The following is a 27,982-nucleotide window of genomic DNA, read 5'->3' on the forward strand; positions in this document are numbered from 1 at the left end:
CAACACATTCGTGTGTACATTAAAAAAAAATCTTAGGATTTAAAAAAAAAAAAAAGAAAAATACTTTAAAAATAATCATGGTTACGACTGGGAGTTTCTAATATATACGTAAGGAACGAATGCTCCGACAAACACTCAGTTAAATATTCTTTCTCCATGCCTTCTCTATTTTGTACAAGTTAACAACTGTCAATGAGGCAATCGAAAGTGAAAGAAGGTTGTCGAACAGAAACGAAAATGTTTTCTCTGTCAAGTTTTGTGGTGTATTTAGCTGGAAAAAGTCGATTAATGCCTCTAAGTATGTAAACATGATATCACTACTAAAAGATTTTTTTTTTGTTTTCACGTGATATTAGGATATCCGTAGTCATTCTCACAAAATATATCACACGAAAAAAATCAGTCAACTTGTTTACGCAACAGAAAAAAATAAATCACTGTCAGTATTGCCTAGCAGTTCCAGTCCAGTTGAAATTAAGCCAATCATTGTTAAATTCATATGACCGTAAGTTTCAATTGAATGCCTAGATAATATGTTTTATGGTGTGACCGTTTGGGCGAGCACAGTTGCACCATCAAAAAAACCTTTGTACACAGCTTACACTTCAGTCTTGTAAACTTAGATTCGCCTCTTCAAACTTGCAAACTTCCGCATTGCACAAGACACAGTCTAGACTGCGATGTCACATGACGTCGGAATTCACGGAGACAGCCGAGCATCTGGTTGAACTAGACTACAGGCCTTTTGCAGTTTTTAATGAAATATGTTGTATAGTAAATGCAATTATTTTTTTTGTTAATTTTAGGCTCTCAGCAAACTGCAGGCCTTTGATATTTTATTATATTTTTTTTATTTTCTCCATTATCGCATGGAATCCAGGTAGTGAGGAAATTCTAGGAAGGTTTTACACTAAAATTTGCCTGACGTATATGTCATTCAGAATTTCCTCTGTTCTTACATGCTAGTCTATTGAGCTCGCTTCGCGAGCGGCGCTTTGCACAGTTTGCTGCACTCACTATTAATGCACAGGGATCTGTATTTTTTTGGGGGAGGGGGGTTAGAATAATTTTGTGTCTTGGGACAAGCCCTCAACTATCCCATATAGTTGCAAAATAGCAAATCGGAGTGGATCGCCACAGTTACACTCATGATAAGGCACTTTCCAGTGTCCAAAGTCATTCTTAGGGTACTCTACATAATAATATGTCAGTCAATGAAAAAATTAGGGCAAGCACATTTCAATATTTGTTCATAATATAGATAAATTCTACACCTCTAAAATGAGAAATTGGCCATCTCCTTTAATTTGCAGACTGCTAAGACAATGGCAGCACCATTTTTAGCAGAATCTGTGGCCATCCTTTATTTGCCTCTTATAATATCATTTTTTTCATTCAATTTTTAGGTCACCTGACTCACTGAGGTGAACTATTGCTTTCATTTTTGTCCTTCGTTATGCGGTGTCCATCTTGCATCGTGCATTGTGCATAGTGTGTTAACATTTATACATTTTCAGTGTCTTGTCTGGAACTGCTGAACCAATTTCAACCAATTTTGGTATATGGCATTTATGGGAAGGGGAGCAAAAGTTTTGAAATTCATGCCCCCACCCCTTTGGGCCAGAGGATGGGGCTTAAATCATCAAATTTAATGAAATCTTTAAAAATCTTTGTCTTTACTTTTGGACAACAAGCAGTCAAACAGTTGGCATTAAGCAAATAAACTAAGTGCATGCTTATGATGAGCATTGGTGTCTTTTCTGAAATTGTGTATATTATCATTAGGGCTGTATCAGGATATCGATATATCATTCGATACATATCGATATTCAAGAATGTATCGTATCGAAGAAATAACTTCCAATACGTATTGGGCAGGCAGTTTTTCTTATAATTCTGTGAAAAAGTTAGGAATTTCAATCACCAAAGATTATATTTGACTGTATTAAATTTAAACAGATCAATAATGATATGAACATTAAGGAGATAGGATATCTTAGATAATTATTATAAAATGCATGTTGGTTTTATAGTCATTAAAAGATTCCAATATATTGCATATATAGCTTTATAAAATATTGTATTGTATTGAAATTTTTTGCTCAATACATAGCCCTAAATATCATGGCCCTGACTCAGGGGTTCTGATGTTAGGGCAGGGCTCTATTGATTATTTAGTAAAAATGCATTAATTTATTGAAAATCTTCTTCTCTGCTCCTGGGTTATTAGCTGATAAACTAACTGCATATTTATGCTGCAGAGCAAGGGAGCCAAATCCAAAGTGTGAATTTCACACCCCCTGGGTCAGGGGTTGAGGTATAAGGGTGGGGCTCTATTGATCATTTATTACTTTGAAAGTCTTCTCTGCTCCTCAGGGCATCTAGGAGGTGAATAGAGTACAAAGTTGTAATGAGCAAGAGTGTTTTTACCAGACTTGTGAAATATTGTTGACCACTGGTTTCAGTGTTCTGGTTCATGGCTAGGCTCTGTTGATCTTGTAGGGAAATGTGTACTCCACTGAGAGAAGTTATCCCATTTGCTATTCACCTATGATAATTAATCACTGTAAATTATGTCAAATTTAATTTAACGACATTAATTCGTTATAACAAATTTTAGAATTTGTTTAAAAGAATTTAATTTCTTATTTCGAATTTTAGAATTTGTTTAAACGAATTCAATCTTTTATAACAAATTTTTGAATTCGTTATAATTCAACAAATTTGTTATAACAAATTTAATTTGTTATAATAAATTAAATTCGTTCTAACAAATTTGACAATTCGTTGTATTGAATAAAAAAATGTTTTGGGATAGGTTCTAAATGGACTTTCTTAGTTTGTGGCAGAGAGATTCTGTATTTTTTTTTAAAAATCTTTTCAAGTAAGTTGTAGCTACTTACAACTCTTTGTTATAAGCCATAGTGTTGTATATGCCTTATATAGCACTATATATATATAGTGCTTAGCCACTATTTTGCTATGAGTGTAAAAAGGACTGGGGGGTTAAGAATATTTTTACATGGGTCCATTAAAGTTTCTTTCAATAATGTGCAGATTTCAACTCAAATATTCTCCTTTTGTCCACATTTTTGTTAGAGTTTGCTGTGCTCACATGGAATATCTTAGTGTGGTTCTGGACCCTTTGAACCACCCCCTTTTTTTGTACACATGTTTGATAGAGCTTGCTGTGCATTGCTATAGATTTTTAAAACAGTGAAAATTTTAGTGTAGGTTTGAATTCTAACCCTCCCCCCCCCCCCCCCCCAAATTGAATCTATCTATGCATCATCAAAGGTTTAATTTAATTTGTTTGTATAAGATTAGTGCATTGTCATCATATTTAGTAAGAGTGTTAGGGTGTACTGGAGAGTATCCTCCCTTGTGGTCTTCCATAAATAGTTACAAACAGTGAAAAATAAGGGAGGTTCAATCAGTAGAACAGGCATTCAGTAACTTGAAGGAACTTAGATAAATTTCATCAAGCAGGTAAATTACACAATCAGTGTTTGTAACATGCTTGAAGCAGGTTGATGTCAAAGAAAATTTTATCAAATAAGGCCATTCCAAGTTTTTTCTATGTTTAGCATCTGTGTGCGCCTTGGCACTCGTATCAGAAAGAAAACAAACAAAATCAGGAGTCCTGAAATTGAGCATTCTAATCAAAATCTATGAATTGTGTCAATTCCATTAAATATTTGTCGACAATATGTCATATTAGGTATATTTTAAGCATCTAATACTTTCATTTTGCTAAAAAATAGATCTTTATACCATATGTGAAAAATATATCAAAGAAATCAAATCCTCTGAAGACATCATTTTATGACTATAAAGTTTGTGTTTTTTGTGGGTTTTTTGTAAATAGGTAGGTAGGTTTTTGAAAGATGGGTGGATGCTAAACAGAGTAAAAACTTGGAATGGCCTAAGGCTTTGATTGGAAAGAAAAACCAGTAAAACAAAAGAAATTTGTTAGCACTCATTTTTTTTTTTTTTTTTTTTTTTTTTTTGATTTATTAGTTAATGCTTCAATGGTAATCTTTGTGCAGATGAAAATGAACAAAAATTTTACCATGTTGTACTTATGCTGTGTTGGAAAATGTTTGATTTTAAGTTGTTGTTTTTACATTACAGGTAACAGGGCATTGTTTGTTCCTCATAATAGGTCACATACTATTCCTATTCAGTTACTAGGAATGGTGAGGTCATTTGTGCCACCTTTGACCTATGACTTTCACAAAGGAATGATGGGAAGAATTGGAGTTATTGGGGGTTGTAGAGAGTGAGTTTATTTATTTATTTTTTTTATTTTTATTTTTTATTTTTTTTTTATTTTTTTTTTTCTTTTGTCATTTTGAATTTTATACAGTTTTCATTTTACCATGTTTTCTAGGCAAAATATGCTTCTTTTAACATTGATATATTTGCTTGACTTTCAGTTTCAATATCATTTAGTTAATATCAAGAAATAGGAAACAGAAAAGTATGAACAACTAAACATATGCAACTATATATATATATTTTTTGCCCTTTACATTGTTTTACCATTTATTTGTAGGTACACTGGAGCTCCATACTATGCTGCTATATCGGCCTTAAAATTAGTAAGTAGAAAGACATCAGTAGCATATGTATAATTATTTTACTCTTTTGACTGCAAATTCTTTGAAATTGTTCATTTAGGTATAAAACTCTAGACCAAATCTCCCGCGGACAATCTCATTTTGAACCTCAGTTCTGTCAACTTCTGAAACAAAAAAAAATGACTATAAGTATTAAAAATAATTTTAACAATAAAATCTTTTGATTTTCACATGCTTTCTAATGAATGGTATTTCTATTGTAGGGATGTGATTTGTCTTATATATTCTGTACAGAGGGAGCTGCTACAGCCATCAAATCCTACAGCCCTGAACTCATTGTTCTCCCTTACCTGTATGTAGAATGTACAAATCTTACAGTCCTGAACTCATTGTTCTCCCTTACCTGTATGTGGAATGTACAAATCCTATAGCCCTGAACTCATTGTTCTCCCTTACCTGTATGTAGAATGTATAAATCCTACAGCCCTGAACTCATTTACTCCCTTACCTGTATGTAGAATGTACAAGTCCTATAGCCCTGAACTCATTGTTCTCCCTTACCTGTACGTAGAATGTACAAATCCTACAGCCCTGAACTCATTTACTCCCTTACCTGTATGTAGAATGTACAAAATCTATAGCCCTGAACTCAATGTTCCACCTTACCTGTATTTAGATTGTAGAAGTACTGGTACATAGATTTCTGTGGAATTAATCCATCAAAGTACATTATGACATGTCAGAAAATGCATCAATTTATTCCATATCAGTATGAAAAGCATATCATTAAAAGATGATTATTTAACTTTTCAAATACAGGTTCCTGTTCCTGTTTTTTTTTTCAAATAATTTCTAACATTAGCCTATGACATTAGTGACCTTTGACCTCTGCTCTGTAGGGACAGCACTACTGCTGGTCAGGATATTGGGAGTTGGATACAGAGACTCCATGTCCTGGTGATAGGGCCAGGGCTGGGGAGGGACAAGAAGATACTAGGAAACACTAAGGTATCAGATTGATCTAAGCCACAGTTACAAATGCATGGCTATGTTAAAGCTGTCCGCATGATTAAAATAAATTGAAACATATCATGGCACTGCTAGCTAGATTTTGATTTTGATTTATAAGAAATGTTTATTAATACAGACAATTTGCTTAGAAGATTGTAAGAGGCACAAATCAGCTTTTGTGTTGTATTGTCACATGCCTTGATTGATTAATTGACATACTGCAATGTATATTTTATCAAGTGTTATTCACATATTGCTTAGATGCAAGTGATTAACACTCACTTTTTGATGTAATTTTTGTTACATAAATGAACTCATTCTTTTGTATCTGAAAAATGCCTGAGTCAGGCTATAGTTTGTTTACAAAATACTTTGAGCATTTCAACTTATCCTTGCATTTTAGGGTATTTTCCACTTTGCATTACAATTTATACATGAGAGACAATAAAATATATCTGCCGGCTCAAGATTCAGTTAGAAATCATACTATTTTCATAGATTATCACAGAATATCTCAGTTAATAATCAATACCAATGCTATTTTGTTATTTGTATACTGTAGATTCCTAAATGAATTAATTATCGCGTAATTATGCGAGAAGCAACAGTCGCGGAATAAAATTACTCGCTTTTATTTTGATGGCATTGAAATCCACGTAAAATCTCTAGATCAACAATCCACTCGCGATTTACTGTTCTCGCGATTTGACGTCTAAGGGCCAATTAGCGATATTAAGTACTCTCATAAAATAAGGAATCTACAGTATATAAGTCCTGCTTCTAACTTTGGACATGTAGCTGGAACATCTCAAATTTTCATATTTTGTTATTTATAACACTGAAAATCAATTTATAGAAAGAAAATAAAATATTGTTGTGAATATTCAGTTATAAAATAGCACTCTCAGGCTATAAAGAATAATTTAGACATAAAAATACAATAGCAAATATACTTTTGGTATAAAATAAGTCTCAAGATTATGACATTTTTCTTGATGTGAGCTCAACTTTGCAGAGTCCTGCCAATTTATTCCATTGTGAGATCACAACAAGTTAGTTTAGTGAAGTGACTCCGTGGAACACATAATATTTTACTGGTAGCCTGACCTTTACACATGTAACTGACCTCAGTATTGCACATCACAGCATTTCCACTAATCCTTATACTTATTTACATGTGGCTGATATTAACAATTTGTTTTGTTTTTATTACCTCCCTTGGACTGGGCAGCTTTAATAAGAAATTGTACTGTGATTTTTCAGGACATAGTGATTCAAGCTAAAGAACAAGGCCTACCTATGGTGATTGATGCTGTAAGAATTCTTGATTTTGCAATAAGTATTAATCAGTATGCACAATGTAGTTGTCTCCCTTTATAGTAAGTTACATTGTATTCAGAAGAACTTTATTAAATATAAGTTCACAAGGTTGTACAGATGTATATCTCTAAATATTATCAAGTTTTTTTTTTATATTTACTCATTCTCACTTATTTACTTGCCTGATTGAAATTCTCTTCACTTGAAACTGAATAAAAGGGAAAAAAACATTTATTTCAACGAACAAGTAACTATAATATCTGTAATAGGGTCATAAGGGTATATAACAAGGAACAGTTACAAATATGCCTCAATTTAAGCCATTTTGTAAGCCAATAAAGAGGTGGTGAAGAAAGAACAATATCGGAATATGTCTCACCTCCACCCACCTTCAACTAGAAATTCTTTGTGCTATTCTATACATGTATACTGTGCAGGTACAAGTATGCATTTTTGAGTGTGTCTTTTTTTCTGGTACAGAATTATAGTTCTATATCAACCAATCTATTTACAGGATGGTCTTCACATGATTACAGAGGACCCTTCCATCATTACTGGGTATAAAAAGGCCATTCTTACTCCAAACAAAGTGGAGTTTGAAAGACTGTTTGAAAAAATAGTAAGTCAATGTTTGGTATTCGAAATCTGTCATGCTTGGTTCTCCAAAGATTTCCCTTCTTAATTTTGAAAGTCAACTCCCCCTACCCTTCTTTATAGCTCACCTAAACCAAAGCTCTAAGTGGGTGTTTCTGATAGAAGTGTGCCTGCCATCTGTTTTTCTATATATCTGTTCTCGGTATCATTTTTTTCATTTTCAACTTTGTCTCAAAAACAACCAATTTTGCCACAAAACGTCCTTTGGTAAAGGGGTTCAAGTCAAGTTTGTTCATATGAAGGATCCCTTATTAGAGGAGGTAGGAAAGGTATGTTAGAAATAGGGTGGCAGTTCATTTGGATTCAAACTTGTTCATATCATGGCTTAAATTAGGGCTTATAATATGTATATACATTAGAATATATACACTGTACTAGAATTGGGGGAAACATTTCTTTAAGTCTTCTCCAACAGGAATAGTAGGCTACAGTCATACAAAGTCATGTGCAAGCAGCAACATATGCAGTATTGTAAACATGGTTATGTTGAGGAGTTTAAAGTTTTACTATTAGGTTTTTACTAATAGGTAAAAAGATATTAAAATCTTCCATCTTAAGTTGTTAGTAGTTAAAAAATACTATATTTTAGTTAAAATATTAGTAGGTCTAATTAGATTTCAAAAATAGAAAGAACAAAACTTCGTTAATGCCAGTTTAAACATGCATAGGATTGTTTTTACTCTCATTCTGAGCACACTAAATAATCTAAAATTGAATTACTAAAATCAGAAATGACCCTCCACAAGGGGAGAAGTGAGAGTTTATTTTGGTCAGTGAGCATTAACTGTGGGTGACTCAGGGGGCTGTAGCTGATTTAGGAGACAGTTTCACAGATATGGACTCTCATTTTGTCCAAATTAAGGTTGATGAGAATTTTTCTGCCCATCTAACTCAGTGGAGTTGTGATCATTAGATGGTGACAGGCGAATAATTCAGGAGCTAAGATAGGGCCCTGTAATTGATGAGATTAATAATTAATCAGGGAGGTGACTATCAATCATTTAGTTTATTGGTCACCCAGTGGGAGAGAGCGCAGAGGGGAGGATCAATAAATTTTGGCCCTGATTAAAAAAGTTTGTCTGACTTTGTTTCATAAAAAGAGATGAAATTTAGAAAACAATTAATACAGGATAGTAAGATTTAGGGTACTGATATGAGATTTCTTCAGTACTAATCATCAAATTGAAGGGCTTATTTGGGATAAAAAAAAAAGGGTTTTACATCTATATTTAAGCAACTTTTTAAAAATTAATCAGCTTATTTTGGGGTTGTTTTTTTTTTCTTTAATCAATTTTTTTTTTCTATATGGTGGAATCATATCCTCTGTAGTATTTATTTTACATTCCATTTATTTTTGTTGGGAACCATTTGTTGGCACATTTAATTTAATGTATTTTTAATAAAAAGGTGGATATCTGTACTAAGTACAGTAATAACAAGGGATTACATAATTTCTAGCTGTAATTGTATTGATATACAGGAATGAACTATAAACATTTTGTATGTTTGGGTGTATTAAAAATCAGTGCCATATGTCTTGAAATGCGGAGAGAAAATGATTTATGTGTTTATTATTCTAGAGATGCTATAGGGTATTGAAATAAACCTTATGTATTCTAAATCTGTACATCTACTTGCCAAGTATTGAGGAGGTGACAAATGTCTTTACCAAACAGTGCTCTGGAATTCTTCATAGTGTTTTAGGTGCCAGAAATGAGAATGAAAATTAATAAAGATCAAACACGTCAGAGATATAAATATTTACCACAGTATCATTCCCTCTGTGAGGGTAAATAAACAAAACTTTACTTCCTGTCCATTATAAATACATTACAGATTACCGACACTATGACATTATCTGGGGTTTGTGTAATTATCATTCTGTTCTGCACATTAAAATGTCATATTATAATAATTAACTGTCAAATATCACATACCATTTGAAATCAATATCCTTATTAATATTTTTAAAATTTGAGCTAGACTTAAAAGTAGAGATCCAGGTTATTTGGTTACAAATAATTATTTTTACTTTCTCAACAAATATTGTAGAAAAAGGGAACATGTAGTTCGATTAAAATGCTATTAACACCAATATTTAGGTTGGACACAAGCCTCATGGGACAGATTTGGTGGGAAACGTGAACACCCTCAGTCGTAAAATGGGGAACCTGACCATCGTACAGAAGGGGGAGGATGACATCATCTCCGATGGCGACAATGGTGAGTTTCCTAATTATGGGAAGTCGTAAGACCATTCTATAGTATATTATGTAATTCCTGGGCTGTTTTTATTTCTTTATCCTCAGCCATAATTACATTTTTTGCTAATTTCGGATTTATCATCACAATACAGTAAGATTCTACTACCCACTCCACAGCTGAGCCCAGTAGCAGTTAATCACCAGTATCTGTAATATCTCTGACAGTTTAGAGTAGAATGGAGGAAATTCTGGCAAAGCTCACACCTGAGTCCTTTCTCTATAACCCCTGGACTGTGTCATAAAGTCTCATTATACACTCAAATCTAATTAGTATAACATTGTAATCATACAAGTAATTGATTTAGCCTCTTTTGCAGACACATTTACTCAGGTTTTATTCTCTGTGAAATGTTCTAAGATAAAACAGCTGATATTGTGAGATAATTCTAACACAATTTAAGGCCAATGTGACAATATTTTTGTCCTGGGATACTTCAGAGCTGCTTTTATCAGGTGAATTTCTCTAAAAAGCCTGCTCTGATGAAATGTTTATGTTTGCTGACAACAGATGTGAGGAGAGGGACCCACCACCAATGTTGTCCGTTCCTTGCTGTCAATAAGAATCCAACAAAAAACATCCACATATGCTGTTAGGGCACTAATGACTTTATGTAGGATTCATTTGCAGTGAAAACAGATTATGATAGACATTGGCAGTAACATATCAGATTTGGAAGGTTAGGAATGCCATAGAAGCATTTATAATTCTTCTCACTGGCAGACTTCTGAAGAAAAAAAATTATCCTCATCAAATGCCTCTTGAATTTTTGGAAAACAATGAACAACAGGTGCATGTACAAGTATTTTCTGGGGAGCAGCTATTATTAAAAGCTTCATTTGAAAAAAATGTTATTTGCGAAATACATGTAATAGGTTTCTGTATATTTCAACCTCAGTTACTTAGTATTTCCCCAATGCAAGTGTTAATAAAATTTATAGGTATATGCAACACTAGAGTAATTTAAACCTGTTCATTAAGGCACAATATTTTAATTCAAGATGATGATGTAAAGGATGTACATTCATTTAGTTAATTTTTTTAATTCTAATTGAAAAATATGTTTTAAAAATTCATTTCGTATATATGAGGTAATTAGAAAAAAAACTTACATGTAGCAGCAGAAAAATCATCAGTACTAAATGACAAAAAAAAATTCAGCTCAAGTCCTAAAACTCAAGAGATATTAAGGAGAATTGGTATATAAAGGTGTGGAGTGTATCAAATTACCAATAATTTTTGCCAAGAAGATTAATATGTGTTATATGCAAGACATGAAATTTTCACTGATGTGTAATTTCTAAACCATTTAACCTTGAATATTATGGATTGCAACATTTGTTGCAATAAGTCATAATTACGCAGATTGAGTATTTTTCATTAATTTTGTTGTTTTCCACCAGTAAGCATCTGCTGATGAGAGATGCTGCCATTTTACCATGCCAGGCCTCAGACTTCTTCACGAATTGATAGATATATTTTCTCATTCCAAGACTTGTAAAAAATTGGTTAAGCCATCCTTTTGACAGATGGAAATTGGTTGATTTGATCTATGTATAAACTCTGTTAAAATGTTTTTATGACAATTAAGACAGAAGAAAACATATGGTAGGTTATCAGGAATTGCCGCCAAGAAACATAGGATTATCACCACAGAAAGCCGTGAGAAGATGGGGAAAGTCATTTGATCAGATTTTATAATGATAGTTGATAGCTGTTTATTTTATATCTATATCATTTTTATAAGATTATGTTGTGATAAACTTCTCCAGTTTATAAACCAGTGGATTTTTTTTTTCTTGGAAAGCACCCACAGAAACTCTTTGAAATAGTGGCCCTTTAATACTTTCACATCCATGGATTTCATTTCATTTGCGTACAACATAAATTCTGTTCAGTACAAAAAAATTCATTGGTTTAGAATACTGTAGACATGCTTTTTTCCTGGGGGTCATAATTCCGTGGAATCTCATTTTCTGTTTAATCCGCTAGTAGAAAATTACGCAGATTTCTCAAACTGTCACTATATGCCTTACATGTATATTAAGTATGTTTGGAGAAATTTCCGCGGAAAATTTGTGACCGAGTACATAGTGTAAATTAATACAACGCGGAAAAAAGTACTTCTACAGTATATGAAATGTATATAATATTAATAGAAAGATTAGCAATAAAATCAATCATTTCAGAGTTTGATTGATAAAGAATTTTTTTTTTTCTTATTTAGAATTGGTTGAAATTGGTATTGCAATTTTATTTGCAAGAATTTTATTTGTGCATATAAATTTCATGAGAATGTCTCAATGGTAAAATAAAGTCCTTGTCACATAATGGAAAGTAACTCTACTTGCTCATAATGTTGAGGCCCTGCTAATAAATGCTATAAATTTGGCATGCAAAAGTAGTCTTATGAAATATAGATGATTAACTGTATGTCTCCTATCATATGACCATGCATATATATTCACTAAAATCTGGCGATACTCTTTGAAATCAAGGTCCTATTGAAATATCCTTAGTATAGTGAGTAAGGAGTAGATTTGACTTCTATTCTTATGATTTACTTTTATAGCGCTGGTATGTACCGCTGAAGGATCACCCCGGAGATGTGGTGGGCAGGGTGATCTCCTGTCTGGAGCTCTGGGCACATTTACCCACTGGGCCCACCGAGCCATGGAGAACTCTGTAGAAAAGTAAGCAATAACATAAATTTACTACTGTATACAAGGAAATTTTTTGCCCCAGTTTTATTTTTGCCCATTTTGCCATTTTCACAAGTGGGTGAATTTAAAATGGTGAAAATTCAATAAAAACATGAACTCTTTAACAAAACTGTGTATGGATGACTTTAAAACAGGACGAAATTGTAAGTGTAAAAGGCCAAAAATAAAATGGGGTGAAAATAACCTGTATACAGTATACTGAAAACGTATAACATTTTGTGGTATATTCTATTTAGCGCCTTTCACAGCTTCCACTAAATCAAGTACAGCCCTTAATGTCTTGTATGTACATGTATATATTTATGTATATCTATCATGTTCAGTAAGCTCTAAATCAAATCTATGCCAACTTGTAAAACCAATTTCCTCTAAAATATCGTACATGCAAAATATCACACATTTACAGTTTTACCATTCAGAAAGTTAGGGTGTAGAGTAAAACATAAAAAAAATTGGGTTTTTTAAAAAAAAAAAAAAAAAAGGTTGTGCCAAAAACATTAGGAACCTCTAGATAAGTTTTCAGGGGTGGATTTTCATGACAGGAAAGGTTATTTTGAATAAATTTAATGGACCCTTAGTGAATCAACATCTAGTAGACAGTGATTTACTCTAGCCTTCACAGGGTCACTGGCAGATTTAGAGCCCCCCCCCCCCCCTTTTTGTTTCCAAAAATATATATAAGATTTAATCAATCAGTTTTTTGATGTGGCCTCTGGGCCCCCACCCTGACCTGCAACTGGTCAGCCCCCCTGTTCAAGAATCCTGGATCTATTGTCAAAAAATCTCTGCTTTGATTATTAAATATGTATGGGAGAGAAATACTAACAACTATATCTAATTCCTATCTACCTATATATGTTGACCTGAAGAGCAGAATTTAAATTTTTCACATGTATTATACTGTTTACAGGTGATGTGGCATTGGTCTCTCATCATTTCGGATAATTAACCCAATTTCAGTTCAAATTTTTCACAAGATTCAGTAGCAAAATGTATAATGGTTCTTGACTATTGACTGAAAAAGGGACATCTATTGTACACCAAACTCATTAACAAGTCCAGCCTTACCTACCATACACCTGAGTACTATGACCCAGGAATGACAGGTGTTATACAGATGGTCAATGAATCCAGGTGACATATTTCTCACGATGTCAATGTAAACTTGTCCCAGAAAACATACATTTCAGGGCTCATGATTCAATATAGTCTGTGGAGTATCTCCTAACAATTCACACCAGCAACAAAAATCAGTACGAAAATTAAAATTTAAGAACACCAGAACCTTGTAATTTACCATGTAACAAAATGTTTACAAGTAGTGTGGCTGTTATAGGCTGCCTGTCAGTCATCAGGCAGTGATTTGCTCTTTGTCAGTGTGTATCATAGTGTTTATAGCTGTACTGAGCTACAGAAGTCAGGCTAGTTTGTTTGATAGTGTTTACAGTTTCCAGTACTAGCAATGTCAGGTGTTTTATAAACATCACAAGGAGCTGCACCAAGTGATCTGTGTTCAAAAAGAAAAATTAATTACAGTCAAAAGCTGCACGGGAAATTGATTTACTAAGCAGAGAGAACAATGTGAAGTCATTTTCTTACGTTTTCCATTTCCTCAAAGATTTCAGTCAAATTGTTGACAAATTATTTAACAATTTTCTCAGTCCTAAGTAAGATGTTAGAAGCATCATCACTTTAACAACCACATAAGACTACATGTATGCAACATACAGTTCTAGAAATTAGTCTTTGATCTAGAAATAGGAAGGTTTGAAACAGCATGCTATAACTTTAAATGAATAAAACATTTCAAAGATTAAGATTGCAAGGTTTGTTAACCAGTAGTCAATTGTCCATGGGTAAATGGAAGTTAAGTGTCTGTATATTCTGAGGAAAATAAGATTCTTTCATGTGCATGTGTAAAAAACATTTTATCTTTTTGGTTGCTTCAGAATTCCAGTGGTGAATGTTTGATGCAAGCATCACCTCATAGCAGAGCATCTCTAATGCATTCTCACGGTAAACATCTACATTTTTCTTTCTTGAAGGAAATCCAAATAAGCATAATGGTGATTAATGCTTATTCATGCTTACTTTATATTAATTTTTTTTTAATTTTTGAAATCATTCAATACTTTTCCATAGTAACTGAAGATGAATTGATTTGAGAAAAAAGTTGGCAAACTGTTCATTCAAAGGTAAACAGCTGTTCCTGTATATTTTTTGTCTTTTGAAAAATGCATATAATTGTGCACTTTCAATCATGATGCTTGATCTGCTACTATCTAAGGAGTGATCTCCCTTTGTCTGTCATGGTGTGTCTTTATCAGGGTGATCTCCCCTGATGGGATCACCATTCCATGCTGTGAGTGGGTAAACAGTGTGCCAGTTTTCTCCCCCTTTTCTGACTGACCATCAGCTGAGGATGTTATCACTTTCTTTAGGGGAGGAGAGGAATGAAGATGGAATAGATTTGTAGTCTTTATCAATATATACAACCCCCCACAACATCAACAAAACACAGACCAAGAGATGAAAGAACCACCTTATAGTTCACCACAAGGGAGGATTAAAATCTCTTTGCAGTTTTTCTCTGCATACCCTAGGTGTTTTGTTTGATCACTTGTACAGTATGACCAACTCATTAAGGACAATTTATTAAAGCTTAAAATACAAGTAGTTGGTGTATTTCAAACTTCTCTCCCCACCTTTTCCCTTGGGAAAACAAAAGTCTGTAATTTTGTTAACTATGTATAGTTGTTTTGTGACCAATAGAGAATGAAAGAAATGAACTCCTTTTATTCGGTCAATCAGACATTTGACAGGGTGATCAATGGAAGCTTCTGTTTTTCTTCATCACTTGGACACTTCATGCCAGGAGTGTGGAGCTCTTCCCAGCAATGGCCATTCCTCACCCAGCCACCAAGCATCTTAATAACTGACAAACTTTTTTCCCCCTACAGTTCTCCATTAATCTCCAAATATCTTGGTTTGAGAAAAGTAACTATGATACATTGAATTGAATCGGAAACGTCCAGTCTAAGAAATGAAGTTCAGGTTCAATTTATGGACACAGCACATGAAGCTAATGGCAGCTTTATATAAATCCAAAGACTGTCTTAATGGTGGAACATCTTTGATCACATTAAACCAATTACCTGAACACTAAAGAGAATAATGAAATAAACTCCATTTAGTATGAACCGAGCATTTATAGAGGTTATTGAATTACTATTGTCTAGTCAGTGGATGGACCAATCTTCCACCCTTTCTTTCACTGCTAAGGACACTGCATGCCACCCGTGCATTGGAAAGTAGTATGTAGGCTCATAAATCATTGTTGTATATTCTAGATTTAAAAATTACCTCATGTGTTCTGATATTACTTTTGTTCAGAGAGACACTTTAGTAGATTGGCAGCCTTTTACATTTATTGAGGAGTTGCTATCTGTACTGACACCAGGGGTGCTGATAGGGTGATTTACTGGGAGGATTATGGGTAAAAAATCTGCAGGATCTTATAATTTATAATAAGTAAACTGTTATCAAACATATCTTCTAACAGTTTTTTGAGCTCTTATCTTAACTTTAAACACTTTATGTCTTAACACAATTATTGTCTTTTAACTCATCAGACAGCAAAATTAGAAATTGTTCATGAATATAGGTTCCAAAGAATCAGCTATATTTTACTACTTTTCACAGAGCAATTGTATCTTCTTGTTTGTTTTTCCTCTTTATAAGTTGGAATTCTAAACTTTCCCACACTAATTTTCAGTTTGAAATAGATTTTTAAATAGGTTCCAACAGAAGCTGGATTTTCAAGGGGGCTGTCCTGATATATTTTATTGAAGACAAATGTTGAAGAATTCAAAGCTGGGTTGCTGGGAAGCAGAGAGACATGTTAGCACAATATGAATAGATTCCTTTGTAAATTAATGGAGTCAGGTGTATAAAGTAAACGGGAAACAGCTACATAATTTGGGTAGTTTTAATTACGTTTTAGATGATGTAAATTTTTCATTTGCTGAAATCAGTTTTAAAGTGCATGTCTTTGATGAAATATTCTACGTAGACTGGTTAGCAAAAACTTTTCCTGGGGCGGAAACAGCAGAGATATTTCAATGAAGTTATATTACATGAAACCCGCCTTGTTCATATGAAAGTAATTATTTGGTGCTTTATAATGTCTGAGCAACTTTAGAAGGGATTCTTTTTACTTGATGCAAGAAGCACTTATAAAAAATTACTTGGAAAATAATGTTGAACAGGTGTCCTAGGCGACATTTGATAAACATTTCCTGTTATATAATGACAAATTTATAAGTTCTTCAGAAATAGAGCTCTTCTGTGTGTAGCTCATGTCATCATATTTCACTCAAAACATCTACTGCATTATGAAACATCAAAGCTTACCACAGCAGATCAACATATTTTTAACACGACTTGCTCTACGATTTGGTGAAAACTGGCCCAAAATGTTTGTTTTATATCTTCTTTAGATGTTACAGATTACGAAAGAGTTCCATCAACACAGAAATATCCTTTGTATGTATAGTTAATAAAAGTAAATGAATTATTGGATTATAATTGCATGATGGAAATGATACTTTGCTATACTGTATAAGAAGACTTGGAAAGTTACTTGGGAAAAAATTGTCACTAGAGTCTAAAATTTTCACTGTAATCCAGAGTGAAATTTTTACTAAAAGTACATATTTAAAGATTCATTATGCAAACTTCGATATGAAATCATTAATTTTTGTGGGTTTTTAATTTTAGTTGTTTTCATGGTTTGAAGAACTCATGATTTCTTGTCCTCCTTGAAATGTTTAAATTTCCCCAAAATTGCTATCAAAATCAAATTCCTTTCAAACCTACATTTTTTTTTTCCAAAAATTATTGATAATAGGTGAATGAATACATGTAATCAATGTTATTGCTGTAGAACAGGTGAGCAATGCAGGCTTCTGTCTGAATTTTAATAGTTCTAAATACAAAAAAAAATCTCTTGAAATGTCAAAGCCATTAATAGATTTATTAGGGAAAAAAGAGATAAATTATCAATATTGGTGATGAAATTGGCATCCCTTTCACTCTTTACAGTGAATATAACGGAATCCCAGTAGTCTGGGATTATTGCAAATCATGTTGGATAAACACCTAATATGATGAATGTTGAAATAGTTACCATGGCAATTTGACAATTTCTTGCAACATTATAAGATCTAATATTTACTTTTACAGGTTGTTCATGAAATAGTTACCATGGTAAATGGCAACTTCGAGGAGTAGAAATATTAATAAAGTCAATATTTGACATCAAGGTGTCTCTATTTTTCAGACATATAGATAAGAATGACTCTGTACCGACATATTTCTACCATATAAGTTCAGGGACTGGTTATGCTACCTAGTGATAGATGATGTAAAAGAAGAAATTCCAGGTCTCCTCATGACAGAGTGTTTAGTATGCTAATACGGGCTTCCACTTGTGATAATTACAGATTGCTTACAGTAATGATAATAATGCATATGTTGATTGTAGGTTATGAGATAGAGATGCCTTTCCTCTTTGCAAGGGAACAAAAACATGAATACCTGGGCTGCAAAATGAATATTCTTTAAAATATCACATAGTTTGAGCTTATGTGAATTTGCCCTGTCATGATCCACAACGAAAAAGGAAATAAGCTTAAGATTTAGAGATACGCTGCTCATTTTGATGATTGGGAGCATTGATATTTTGAAGATAGGGATTCCTACCTAACACTGTCATTTACAAGGGGGTTTTCGACATCCATTAGCAGAAAAACCTTACAAGATAATTAAGGTCATTTATAAACCTTAAAAGAAGAAGGGGATCAAACACATATTGAAATACAGAATGGTTTTCCTCATGCATGCTTCAGGCATTGAAATTTGAGTGGACCTATAAGTATTAGCATATTGTTGAAGAATTCCAGAAAAACAATTTCCAAGGTCCATCACATTCACACAGACAAGATAGTCACTGCACATGAGCAGAGATGCCTCGCATATAACACACCCAATGATTAAGTTCTTATCCCCCCAGACTTTCACTGATTTAACCTTCAATCCTGTTTTGTTTGATAGACATTGACAAGCCAGGTAGATTATAATCAGTTGTGACTCAGATTTTAAGGTGAAATCTTTGCTAGTTGACAAACATACAGGAGATCCACTTTTCTTCTAAGTGATCTTGGTGATCAGTTGGCTTTGGTCAGCGGTGATCAGAGAGAAGGGGAGATAACTATCTCCAAGAGACAAACAGATCAGGGCACAATCTCCTAAACACACTTCTAAAATCTTGTTGATCAGTTTAACTATGTTAATTTGTTATGGACTATGATCTGAGGCTGACCAGAGGAAGCTAATAATCTGATCTGCAGTTATTCTCTTGTACCATTGACCTCCACTAGACTGTGTGTCAGGCACACTTTTATACTGTCAAAGATCTGGGGGGTTTTTTAGCCTTGGTCACTTCTGAGGAATTCTTTTCATACTGATCAGGCACAATTCAGTTTTTAAGATATTTACCATTTGATATATGTGCCATTTGAATTATTCATTGAAACGAATGCATGTAACTTTACAGAAGCAAGGTGTTGGTCTTTGGGTTGGTTCAGTGATTTTCTTAGATTTATTATTTATTTATCTACCTTTATTTTATTGTGTCCAGTGATTTTCTGAGATTTATTATTTATTTATTTACCTTTATTTTATCGTGTCCACCTGTGTGAGATGACCAACACTCGTACTCATCTTACAATAATAACTTTATTGTCCCCTAGTGGCCCTTACTGTCTTATTACATATCACAATATCCAATACTTATCTTATAATGATACTGCACTTATGACTCAACATAATTTATATTGTTTTTACGATCAGTCTTTCTCTCCTTTTTTCTTTTTTATTCTCAGGAACTCTTTCTTTCTTTCTTTTTTTTTTTGCTTTCTTAAATTCTTGCTCTGGACAATTTACATTTCTGATCTTCAAACAAAATTCCATTCATGAAAGAATTATCAGTCATTGAATAAAATCTGAAGAAACATTGGTACCTGTATAAGCCAAAAGAAAAAATAAATTCTGAAATAAACAGGTCTGGGTTCCAGGGATTTGATGTTCAGATTGTTATCCATATGAAAACATTGTGTCTCATTAATCAGTGCGGGTCCTAGCAGTGTTTACGTCCATCATACTGGGACTTAACTGGATCATTGTTGGGACGTAGATAATTCTGTATTGTATCCTTGAAAGCGTCTACAAAAATTGGGCTTTTCGACAAATAATAAAACATCTTATCTGAAAACACACAAATGAATTAAATTGAAGGTAAAATTTACTCTATTTTGGAATGTGCATAGCAATAAATTTCTTTCACAAAATCCCCTAAAGATTGTGGGATTTTTTGATAAAAAAATTCTGAGGTTTGCTCATTGTTAAATTCTGTCTCTAATTGTCAGCTGTGCCCTCTCAATCCAAAAAAAAGGCAGGTGCTATTTTTGTAACTCGAAGTTAAAAATTCACATTTCTTTTAGATCTGCCAAATGTAAACTCAGGCTAGTGAGTCAATTGTCCATTTAAAATAAATTGATGGAAAAAAGGAAATGGAGAAAAAAAAAAATCAAAATCAGTCTCTTTTAAGATTGGTTAAATGCTTCAGATGATTTGATTGACATTTTGTGGGAGGAGCTTAATGATACACAGCAGTACTGCTGAGCACAAGCTTATGTGAAAAGTATTCACTGCATGTACCTGGATAAGCCTCTTACAAATATTCAGGTGATTATTGTGTGAGTGTGATTTACTATCTGTAGGTAAGTGTTCCTCGTATTTTATGACAGGTAAAGTTTTAAATTTTACTGAACATTTTGAAATTAGCATTTATTTTTCACTTATATTGGAATGATATCACATCTGATTTTATGTTAGGCTGCACCAAAACAAAAACAGAAAAACAATCCCTGAATAAATATTAGATGTCATGACAAAATGGAATATTCTAAAATTGGGAATTTCTGCTGTATTTTTGTATAGATTTTAAGATACTCCCAGTTTCTCCTAATTTCATCAGATGCATAAAAGCATGAAAAAAAGTCTTGATCATCAGTTATATGTAGTATACAATTTGAAATAATATTTCTCTCCTTTTTTATGAATACAACACAATGTACCAGTAGAAGCATATCTGTGTAAAATTTAGTCTGAAGAGCTTGTATGCATTATTAATAGGTTATGGATTCCCTCATTTCAAGTCCTGTAAACATATGTAAGTGATTTTAAGTAAAGACATGTGTGCCTTAGCTCATTCAACTCCGGTGTTGACAATAAAATTCTCAAAAAAGACCATCAAATCCATAGGAAATATTTATGCATAAAGAAGTAGAGGTACTGGAAGTCTGCAGCTCATTAGAATTTATGAAAACTCAGAGGAAGTTAACTTGTTGAGATATTATAACAGTAAAATTACATTTTTGTAGTGAATACATGCACCGGGTATATTAAATTTTAGTCTAGAGAATTTTTTTTTTATTATTATTTTTTTTTTTTTTTTTTTTAAAATTCATCATTTATGTTTCTTAGAAAAAAGTTGTTATTGACTTGTATTTAAAAAAATGTGTTCTTTCCTTCAAAATTTAAATATTTCAAAGTTATAATAGAATACATCAATTTATTTCCATTTTGAAGCACATGTACTTGGATACATGGACATTCCATCTTATCTTCTAAATCATTCAATTTCTCTGTTAGGGACATGCTGTATTTTTTTCACCCTATATATTGAGCAGATTTCAATTGTGATCTATGTGTGTTGTACATATACAACAAGACTTATGTCTGCAATTTGTATAGAGTACAAGGCTCTGTAACAATATTGGTATTCTTCTCATGTTTGAGGCACCCCACCAGGTCAGCAAAGAATTGTGTAGAAAGGCTTGTCAGGTTCTGAAGCTTAGTCTGTCATATGGATTATATGTACCTGGTATTGATGAAATGAAGTCAGTTATTTTGTGGGGAGAAAAGCTCAGCATGGAATCAGATACAGAGGTTCGACAACCCCTGATCATTCCTGACACTTACTACAGTGGATTATTTCAATACACTCCTCCCTCTAAGGAATTGTCTGGTCCTCTCTGTGACATAATGATGTCAGAATCCCTTAAATGACCTTAATCTTTTTAGTGAACTCTGTTTTTAGGAGATAGGATAAGTGAATGATGGGTAAAATGAGGTTTTCTCCATCGTACTTCCACCCTGCATCATTAGGAGAAATAAAACTAAGGATATTGTCGATTTGAACAGTATTCTGTTACGTCATATAGTATTGGGCAGTAGACACACTGCCTATATAAGCCCTCTTGATTGTTAACTGATTGGATACTAGTTCTTCAATACATGTATTTAAATAAGCTCTCTTATCTTTCATTATCTTTATTTTCAACATGTATTTTATTTCTGGGATGAAGAAAACCTATCAAACTTTCTTTTTCATGTCCAAGAATTAAAGAAAGCTATAAATTCTATATATTTACATGAAATAGTATGGCTTCATTAAAATGCACTTAAGAATGTACACCCCTCAATTTACTCTTGATTTTTGGGGTTCATTGTATGCATGCAATGTGTTGGTAAATTCCTCTGAAGTAGTTTCTATTCTCTGTGAAGTAGAAAAATCTGTTTCATGCAGAAATAAATTACTTCCCATCATGTCAAGCAGTTCCATATGTCTGACAAAGTATACAGGTCTCCCAAATGTCTGAGGGCAGTCACACTGTCTGTGTGTTTGCCAGTAAATACAAATTGAAACAAGGAAATTCAAAAAAAGGGGCAAAATTGAAGCAGAAGATAACTGCTTCAAACTTCACACAGAAGCTACAATTTCATAGATTTCAAAAATAAAAGCTATAAAAATTGTGCTTCGTGATGCCATAAATTTGATATGAAGTAGAAAGTATAAATCAAGTTGTATGAAAAACATTCATTTGAAAATGTATCCAATGCTTAAAATTCCAGAGGATTCATGATTATCTCATCAAGGAGAAAGAAGGCAGGGATACTGTCATAAATTTTGATGAATGACAGCAAATAAGGGTGATCTTCTAGCAATCAACGAAAATTAATTTCAAATCACATTGTGATGAAGTGTGTAGAATTCCCCAATTATCCTGACTACTGTATTCAGGAGGTGTGGGCCTTTGATGCAGAGGATGGCTGAGGACTAGTTCAACACCTGGTGGTAATTTATAGGGGAACTCTCTGTGACAATTTTCACCTAGAAGACATCTAAGTGTCAACTAAGGTCAACAGAAAATGTGGCCCTTTCTCAGGATAACCAAGTCATTTTACGTGGATTTGCAGATGCTGATATAAGAGGCAGTTACCAGGTCTTTATCATAGCTTCAGGTTTCTGATTTGAAAGATTCCTCATTTTATAGACTCTCTGTTGTCAAGCATCTGCATGACTTTGATCATGTAACCATGACAATAGCTTCAAGAGGGCTCTTTGTAGAATTCCTTTATCTAACAACACAATAATTTTAGTGAGTTGTTTTTTTATGGAAGATCTTTTCTCTGTATTATTGTTATGATATTTTGTATATATCCTGTTAATATATTCAGGAAGGAGTACAGATCAGCACAGGTTTAGAGTGTTAAGTAGTGATCTGAGATTTCATCTTAATTGCTCAGTTTATGTTTAGGCTTCAGAGCTTTGATAGGATGGTACAAAGAACACATTTCCCCACCCATCTGCCTGTCCACATTCCTACTTTTTTAAAGTACATATTAGTTATTGATTTTTGGAGCTTTTATTTAATACTTGAAAATTAAAACATTGAATTTAAATAGTTAAGATACAAAGGAGCCATCCAGCTAAGATAGAGCCTCAATGCATTAATTTTATTTATTAATAATTTGTAATTAAAACTAAAATACTACAAGGTCTGTTGCATTTTAATTCAAAATTATGTAAAAGCTCCTGTAGCAATGAATACTCATCTCAGGTAAATGACAGTGAAATACCTATAATGGTGGATTTTTTTAAATGAAATATTGTCAATGACTAAATGCATCAACCTCCCGTTGAATCAGCCCTATAGATTGATTGTGAATAGCATGCTACTATTGATTTTTCAACTTGTTAACTTAGAACACCTTATTCTAGGCAGTTATCCATGATGTAGGTAATTTCTTTTTCCTATCTATACTTTGACAAACACTTCAATTTTATGACTTTTAACTGAATGGTCTTTAAACAATGTTTTAAGGTGATCATTGATTTTTCTCCATATTTCAAATGAGACATATAAATTTGATGTTTTCTTTGTAATATTGACATCAGGAGGCAGCTAAACCATCTCTAACCAATGATTAAAAAGGTGGTGATCGGTTATGTACATCACCAGGTGAGAGCCATCAGACAAAGGAATGAAAAACTAATCATGCAGAGTAATTATATCCCCAGTGATCAGTCACACCACGCTGAGGGGTCCCTCGTGTCTGACGGATGTCCAATCTGACCATATTTTTAAATTGAAAAAAAAAATTATCTGAAAATGAAGTAGTTGGCTGAAATCTTTCCCAGATTATATGCAGTTAAAAAAAATAGCAATTTCCTTAAAAGGGTATTTATTTCCGACTACTGAATGGACAGATGTACACAGAGGGGAGAAGTCATTGCTTGACGCATTTATGGTTCGTCTTGATGTTTGGCTATTACTTACCATCATCCCTTGTCTGACCCCTACCCCTAAATCATGGCTCTCTGCATCACAGACTTTTTGTGTAGATTTTATGGGTATTGACTGATAGCAGTTTTGATGGCATTTTATGTTCTGTGCATCATCTCAAATTTAAGAATTTTTGTTGTGAAAAGAAAATCCATTATCATCTTCATTTCTTGAAGGTTGTTTTTCATGAGAACATGATGTTTGTCACTAAATAAATTGCCACTAATTGGGAAAAAATTATTGGTATAAATGAACAATTCTTATAACCATTTTGTAATTCTTCCATTTTTTTTTTTAAACCTTTGATAACAGATTCTTACATTTATGATGAATTTTCTTAATTTTCAATTTAAAGTAAGAACTATTACACAATGAGTGAACTGGAAGAAGGCCAGTTGACATATTAAACAAAGCAAGACTTATTTATGAAACCAAAGGAAAAAAAAAAAACAAGTACCTGACTTCATGACAGAAACACATACTTGGGTGATTTGTATAACACACTTGGGATCTGACACCTTACTCTGTGATCCTAGAGGATCTATATCCTACTCTGTGATCCACTAAGGACTTGGGATGGCTCAGCTGGAGGCCTATATGAAGGCTTTCTCCTACCTGCCACATGTTTCAATAATTCAGGAACAAAAACAAGACAGGATCAGAGAATCTGAGAATCTGTGAAATATTGATGAGCCAGATTGATTCTTTCTCTCATTACCTCTGACCTCATATAAATTAGTTTTATCAGTATTTCACTAGTGTTGTCCTTAAGTGAGGTGTAAGTTCTTTGGCTGCAGCTAATGTTGACAGTTCCTTACCACCATATACCACCTACCCTGTCCATGTAGTAAAAAACCATAACAAAATGTCATTTATTAAACCATAACCATTAACCATTTATTAAATTGTAAACATTTACCATTTATCCCCCAAGTACTAAATTGTAACCATTTACCATTTGTTAAACCATTATCATTTAGATCTGATGATTTCCATAAGAGATGTACTGTTGGCACCATGTGATCACTCAAGACAGAACTTTACTTCCTCCATTAATGAATTTTTCTATTTATGTCTGCTTTTTGCTCATATTAATGTCTTCTTTACATGTTTGCTGTGGCCTACTCTAACAAATTCCTTTTTTCATCTTGTCTAATACTTGCTTGGACCTTAAATTCTTTCAGTATGTTTGATTTTTTTAATTTGTACATGTTCGTCTATTTGAACATATACAATCCTTATAAATTGCTTGAAAGAGGTGATGACCTATTAAGAAATTTATCAAGATCAGGCATTCATTAATCTTATTTATGAAAATCTGCAGTCAAATCAAAGATGGCTGTCTTAGTCGTCTGCTGAAGTCACAAGAAGGTGACCAGTTTAGAATCAATGTGGATGATGTTCAAATTTCATGTGATCCCTGGAATTTAATGAGAACACTGGGGAAACATTTGTATTTGTATTGATACTCATTTATCTTTGTCACCAGGAGGATCAATCATGGCTTTGTGTGTCTTGTTCAACTCTTGTTAAATGCAGTTGTTGAAAAATATAGAGACCATTATTACTGATGTGCTTTCTTTTGGTGTAACTTATAAAAATCAACTGATGTTGCCATAGAAATACTTTTTTCTTTCTGTATAGATATTGATAGTCATAATGATAAATACAACAGATACACGAGTTTGTTGTTCATCTCGCAATATCATGTAATAACTTGAGCAATGGTTTACACAAATAATGCTCAAGTGAGCTCTTATGAAAATCAGTGACTTTTGAGAACTGAACCTTATTTTAATCTTAGCGTATTGCATCAGTTATATGGATTTTGTTCAACCTTGTACCAGTCAGATATTTTTTTCTGTTTCTAAGACATCGTGTTAACAACAATTTTAAACAGGGATATTTACCAAATAAAGCATGGTTAATAGTAGAGTTTGTTGAGGGCACTTTTGAATTATTCATAAGATGATAAAATTCTAGGATGATTAAGAAAAAATCTTGATAAATTACGGAAGGCGAGCACAATGGTTGGGTTTGCACGTGACTGCTCAAACTATGTGTCTCCTGGGCTAACTTGACTGTCCATTTTGGGCAGAAATCACTTTACCAGTGATTGATATGAACTTTGGACATTTAATAGAAATGTTTCATATCATCAGTTCATGATAAATATATTGAAAACGTGCTCAAAATGAAATGGAACAAAATATTTATATGCATTGGAGCTAGCAATTGCTGCAGCCCTGTTGCAGCCCTGTTGGATCTCATTGCTACTGGAAGTATAGCATCATTGTATCTTCTCCTTCACTGGCTTCTATAATTGAGATATTTTCACTTCTCTCTCAGTTTTGGTCATGACTGTTGTAGGATTATTTTCTTTATTTACAGATCAGTAAATTTCTTCTAAATTTCCCCCAGCACAAAATGTGATTTTGTTAATTACTTGGGTTCATGACTGGGCTTTCTTTTCTTCATTTGAAGTAAAACCTATTGGTTGTTAATAAAGGGTTACCAACTCTTATCTGCAATAAAGCAGAAGAACAAAAAAAATTATGAGAGAAACTCTTAATTTTCTTCAGTAATTTGGAAGAAAAATGTCTACATCTTTTCAATTAAAATAGGGAAGTCATGCAAACTTGATATGAAACATCTACTTTTTCCTCATTAGCAAGAATGACTAAGATGTTGATCAAGTTAAAAAAATGAAATCAAATAATACTTTTATGATCAAGGAATAATTGTAGCAAATGAAAACTAGTGGGTGAAATGAAGTGTCAAAGATTTAATATCATTTTCTTTTCCTGAATATCTGAAAAAATTATTCTTCTTCAATCATGAATGGCAAACTTGTGTTGGCCATGTATTTTTGATAATGATGTTTGTTTAAGGAACACATAATATGATAAATTGAATATTCAGCTGATGAAATTATGCAAATTAAATTTGTTTTCCTTGAGAGAGGGTCGTGACAAATCTTAAACTTCACGGCTAGGAATTGTCAAGTCTTACAAATTGTCAACAAGGTCCTGATGTCGGAACTAATCTTTTTTGATGGTCCATTAAATGGTTTGTCAGTATGGAGGACCCAGAGATTGGTAGGTCATCAGAGTGACCATATCTCAGGATTCCAGGGTCTCCAACTCATTAATTAAGGACATCAATCAGAAATACCCCTACTTCAGCATCTGTCTGGGTAAAGTAGATTAGGGAAGGGCTACCAACTGAGGTCCTAGCAGGCGGCATGGAACGAAGGCTGTGAAACAAGCAATTAATTAAAGTTACTTCTAAATCACTCATCTATTTGTAAATGAAATAATCTGTATGTTAATTTTGTGAAAACACATTAAATCAGTCATGAATATAGATCATAAATTGTAAGATTGCACCTCTAAGAAAACACTTATTGTCATAAATATTTGTTGAGTAATTTCTTGAATTTTTTTGGTGTTTTCCATTTCAGTGCTACCTTCACAGCGTATGGTCCAACTATTTGTGCTGCATATGCTGCCTGTCTATTGACCAAACAGTGCAATAGTCAGGCCTTCCAGATACATCAGCGCTCCACCACAACTCCAGATATGATCAACCAGATCCAGAGAGCTTTCGAGTCCCTCTTCATCTAGTCATCTTCTTCTTACTGTGTGTGTGTAAGTATTACTATTTTTTTGACTAG

The 27,982-nt window shown here is 33.2% G+C and overlaps 1 protein-coding gene across 1 annotated transcript; it reads left to right on the top strand.

Moving 5' to 3' along the window:
- The first annotated feature begins 202 nt into the window (after nucleotides 1-202).
- On the top strand, nucleotides 203-27,952 carry LOC133173045 (ATP-dependent (S)-NAD(P)H-hydrate dehydratase-like). The gene is made up of 10 exons (XM_061307955.1): nucleotides 203-298; nucleotides 4,135-4,282; nucleotides 4,559-4,604; nucleotides 4,847-4,935; nucleotides 5,483-5,591; nucleotides 6,858-6,908; nucleotides 7,429-7,533; nucleotides 9,671-9,791; nucleotides 12,403-12,523; nucleotides 27,770-27,952. The coding sequence occupies exons 1-10, from the start codon at nucleotides 238-240 to the stop codon at nucleotides 27,930-27,932; spliced, it is 1,014 nt and encodes a 337-aa protein (XP_061163939.1). The 5' UTR covers nucleotides 203-237; the 3' UTR covers nucleotides 27,933-27,952.
- Nucleotides 27,953-27,982: the final 30 nt, after the last annotated feature.

Source organism: Saccostrea echinata, unplaced genomic scaffold, assembly GCF_033153115.1.
Source record: "Saccostrea echinata isolate AGI-Se365-2 ecotype Australia unplaced genomic scaffold, CSIRO_AGI_Sech_v1 ptg000056l, whole genome shotgun sequence".
In the NCBI taxonomy this organism is placed as follows: Eukaryota; Metazoa; Mollusca; class Bivalvia; order Ostreida; family Ostreidae; genus Saccostrea; species Saccostrea echinata.

Bases quoted from the DNA above. Each gene is read 5' to 3' on its own strand.
- LOC133173045 (XM_061307955.1), top strand. From the start codon at position 238: ATGTTTTCTCTGTCAAGTTTTGTGGTGTATTTAGCTGGAAAAAGTCGA. The intron at 4,283-4,558 runs GTGAGTTTATTT...ATTTATTTGTAG, and splicing joins GTTATTGGGGGTTGTAGAGA to GTACACTGGAGCTCCATACT. The intron at 9,792-12,402 runs GTGAGTTTCCTA...TTACTTTTATAG, and splicing joins CATCTCCGATGGCGACAATG to CGCTGGTATGTACCGCTGAA.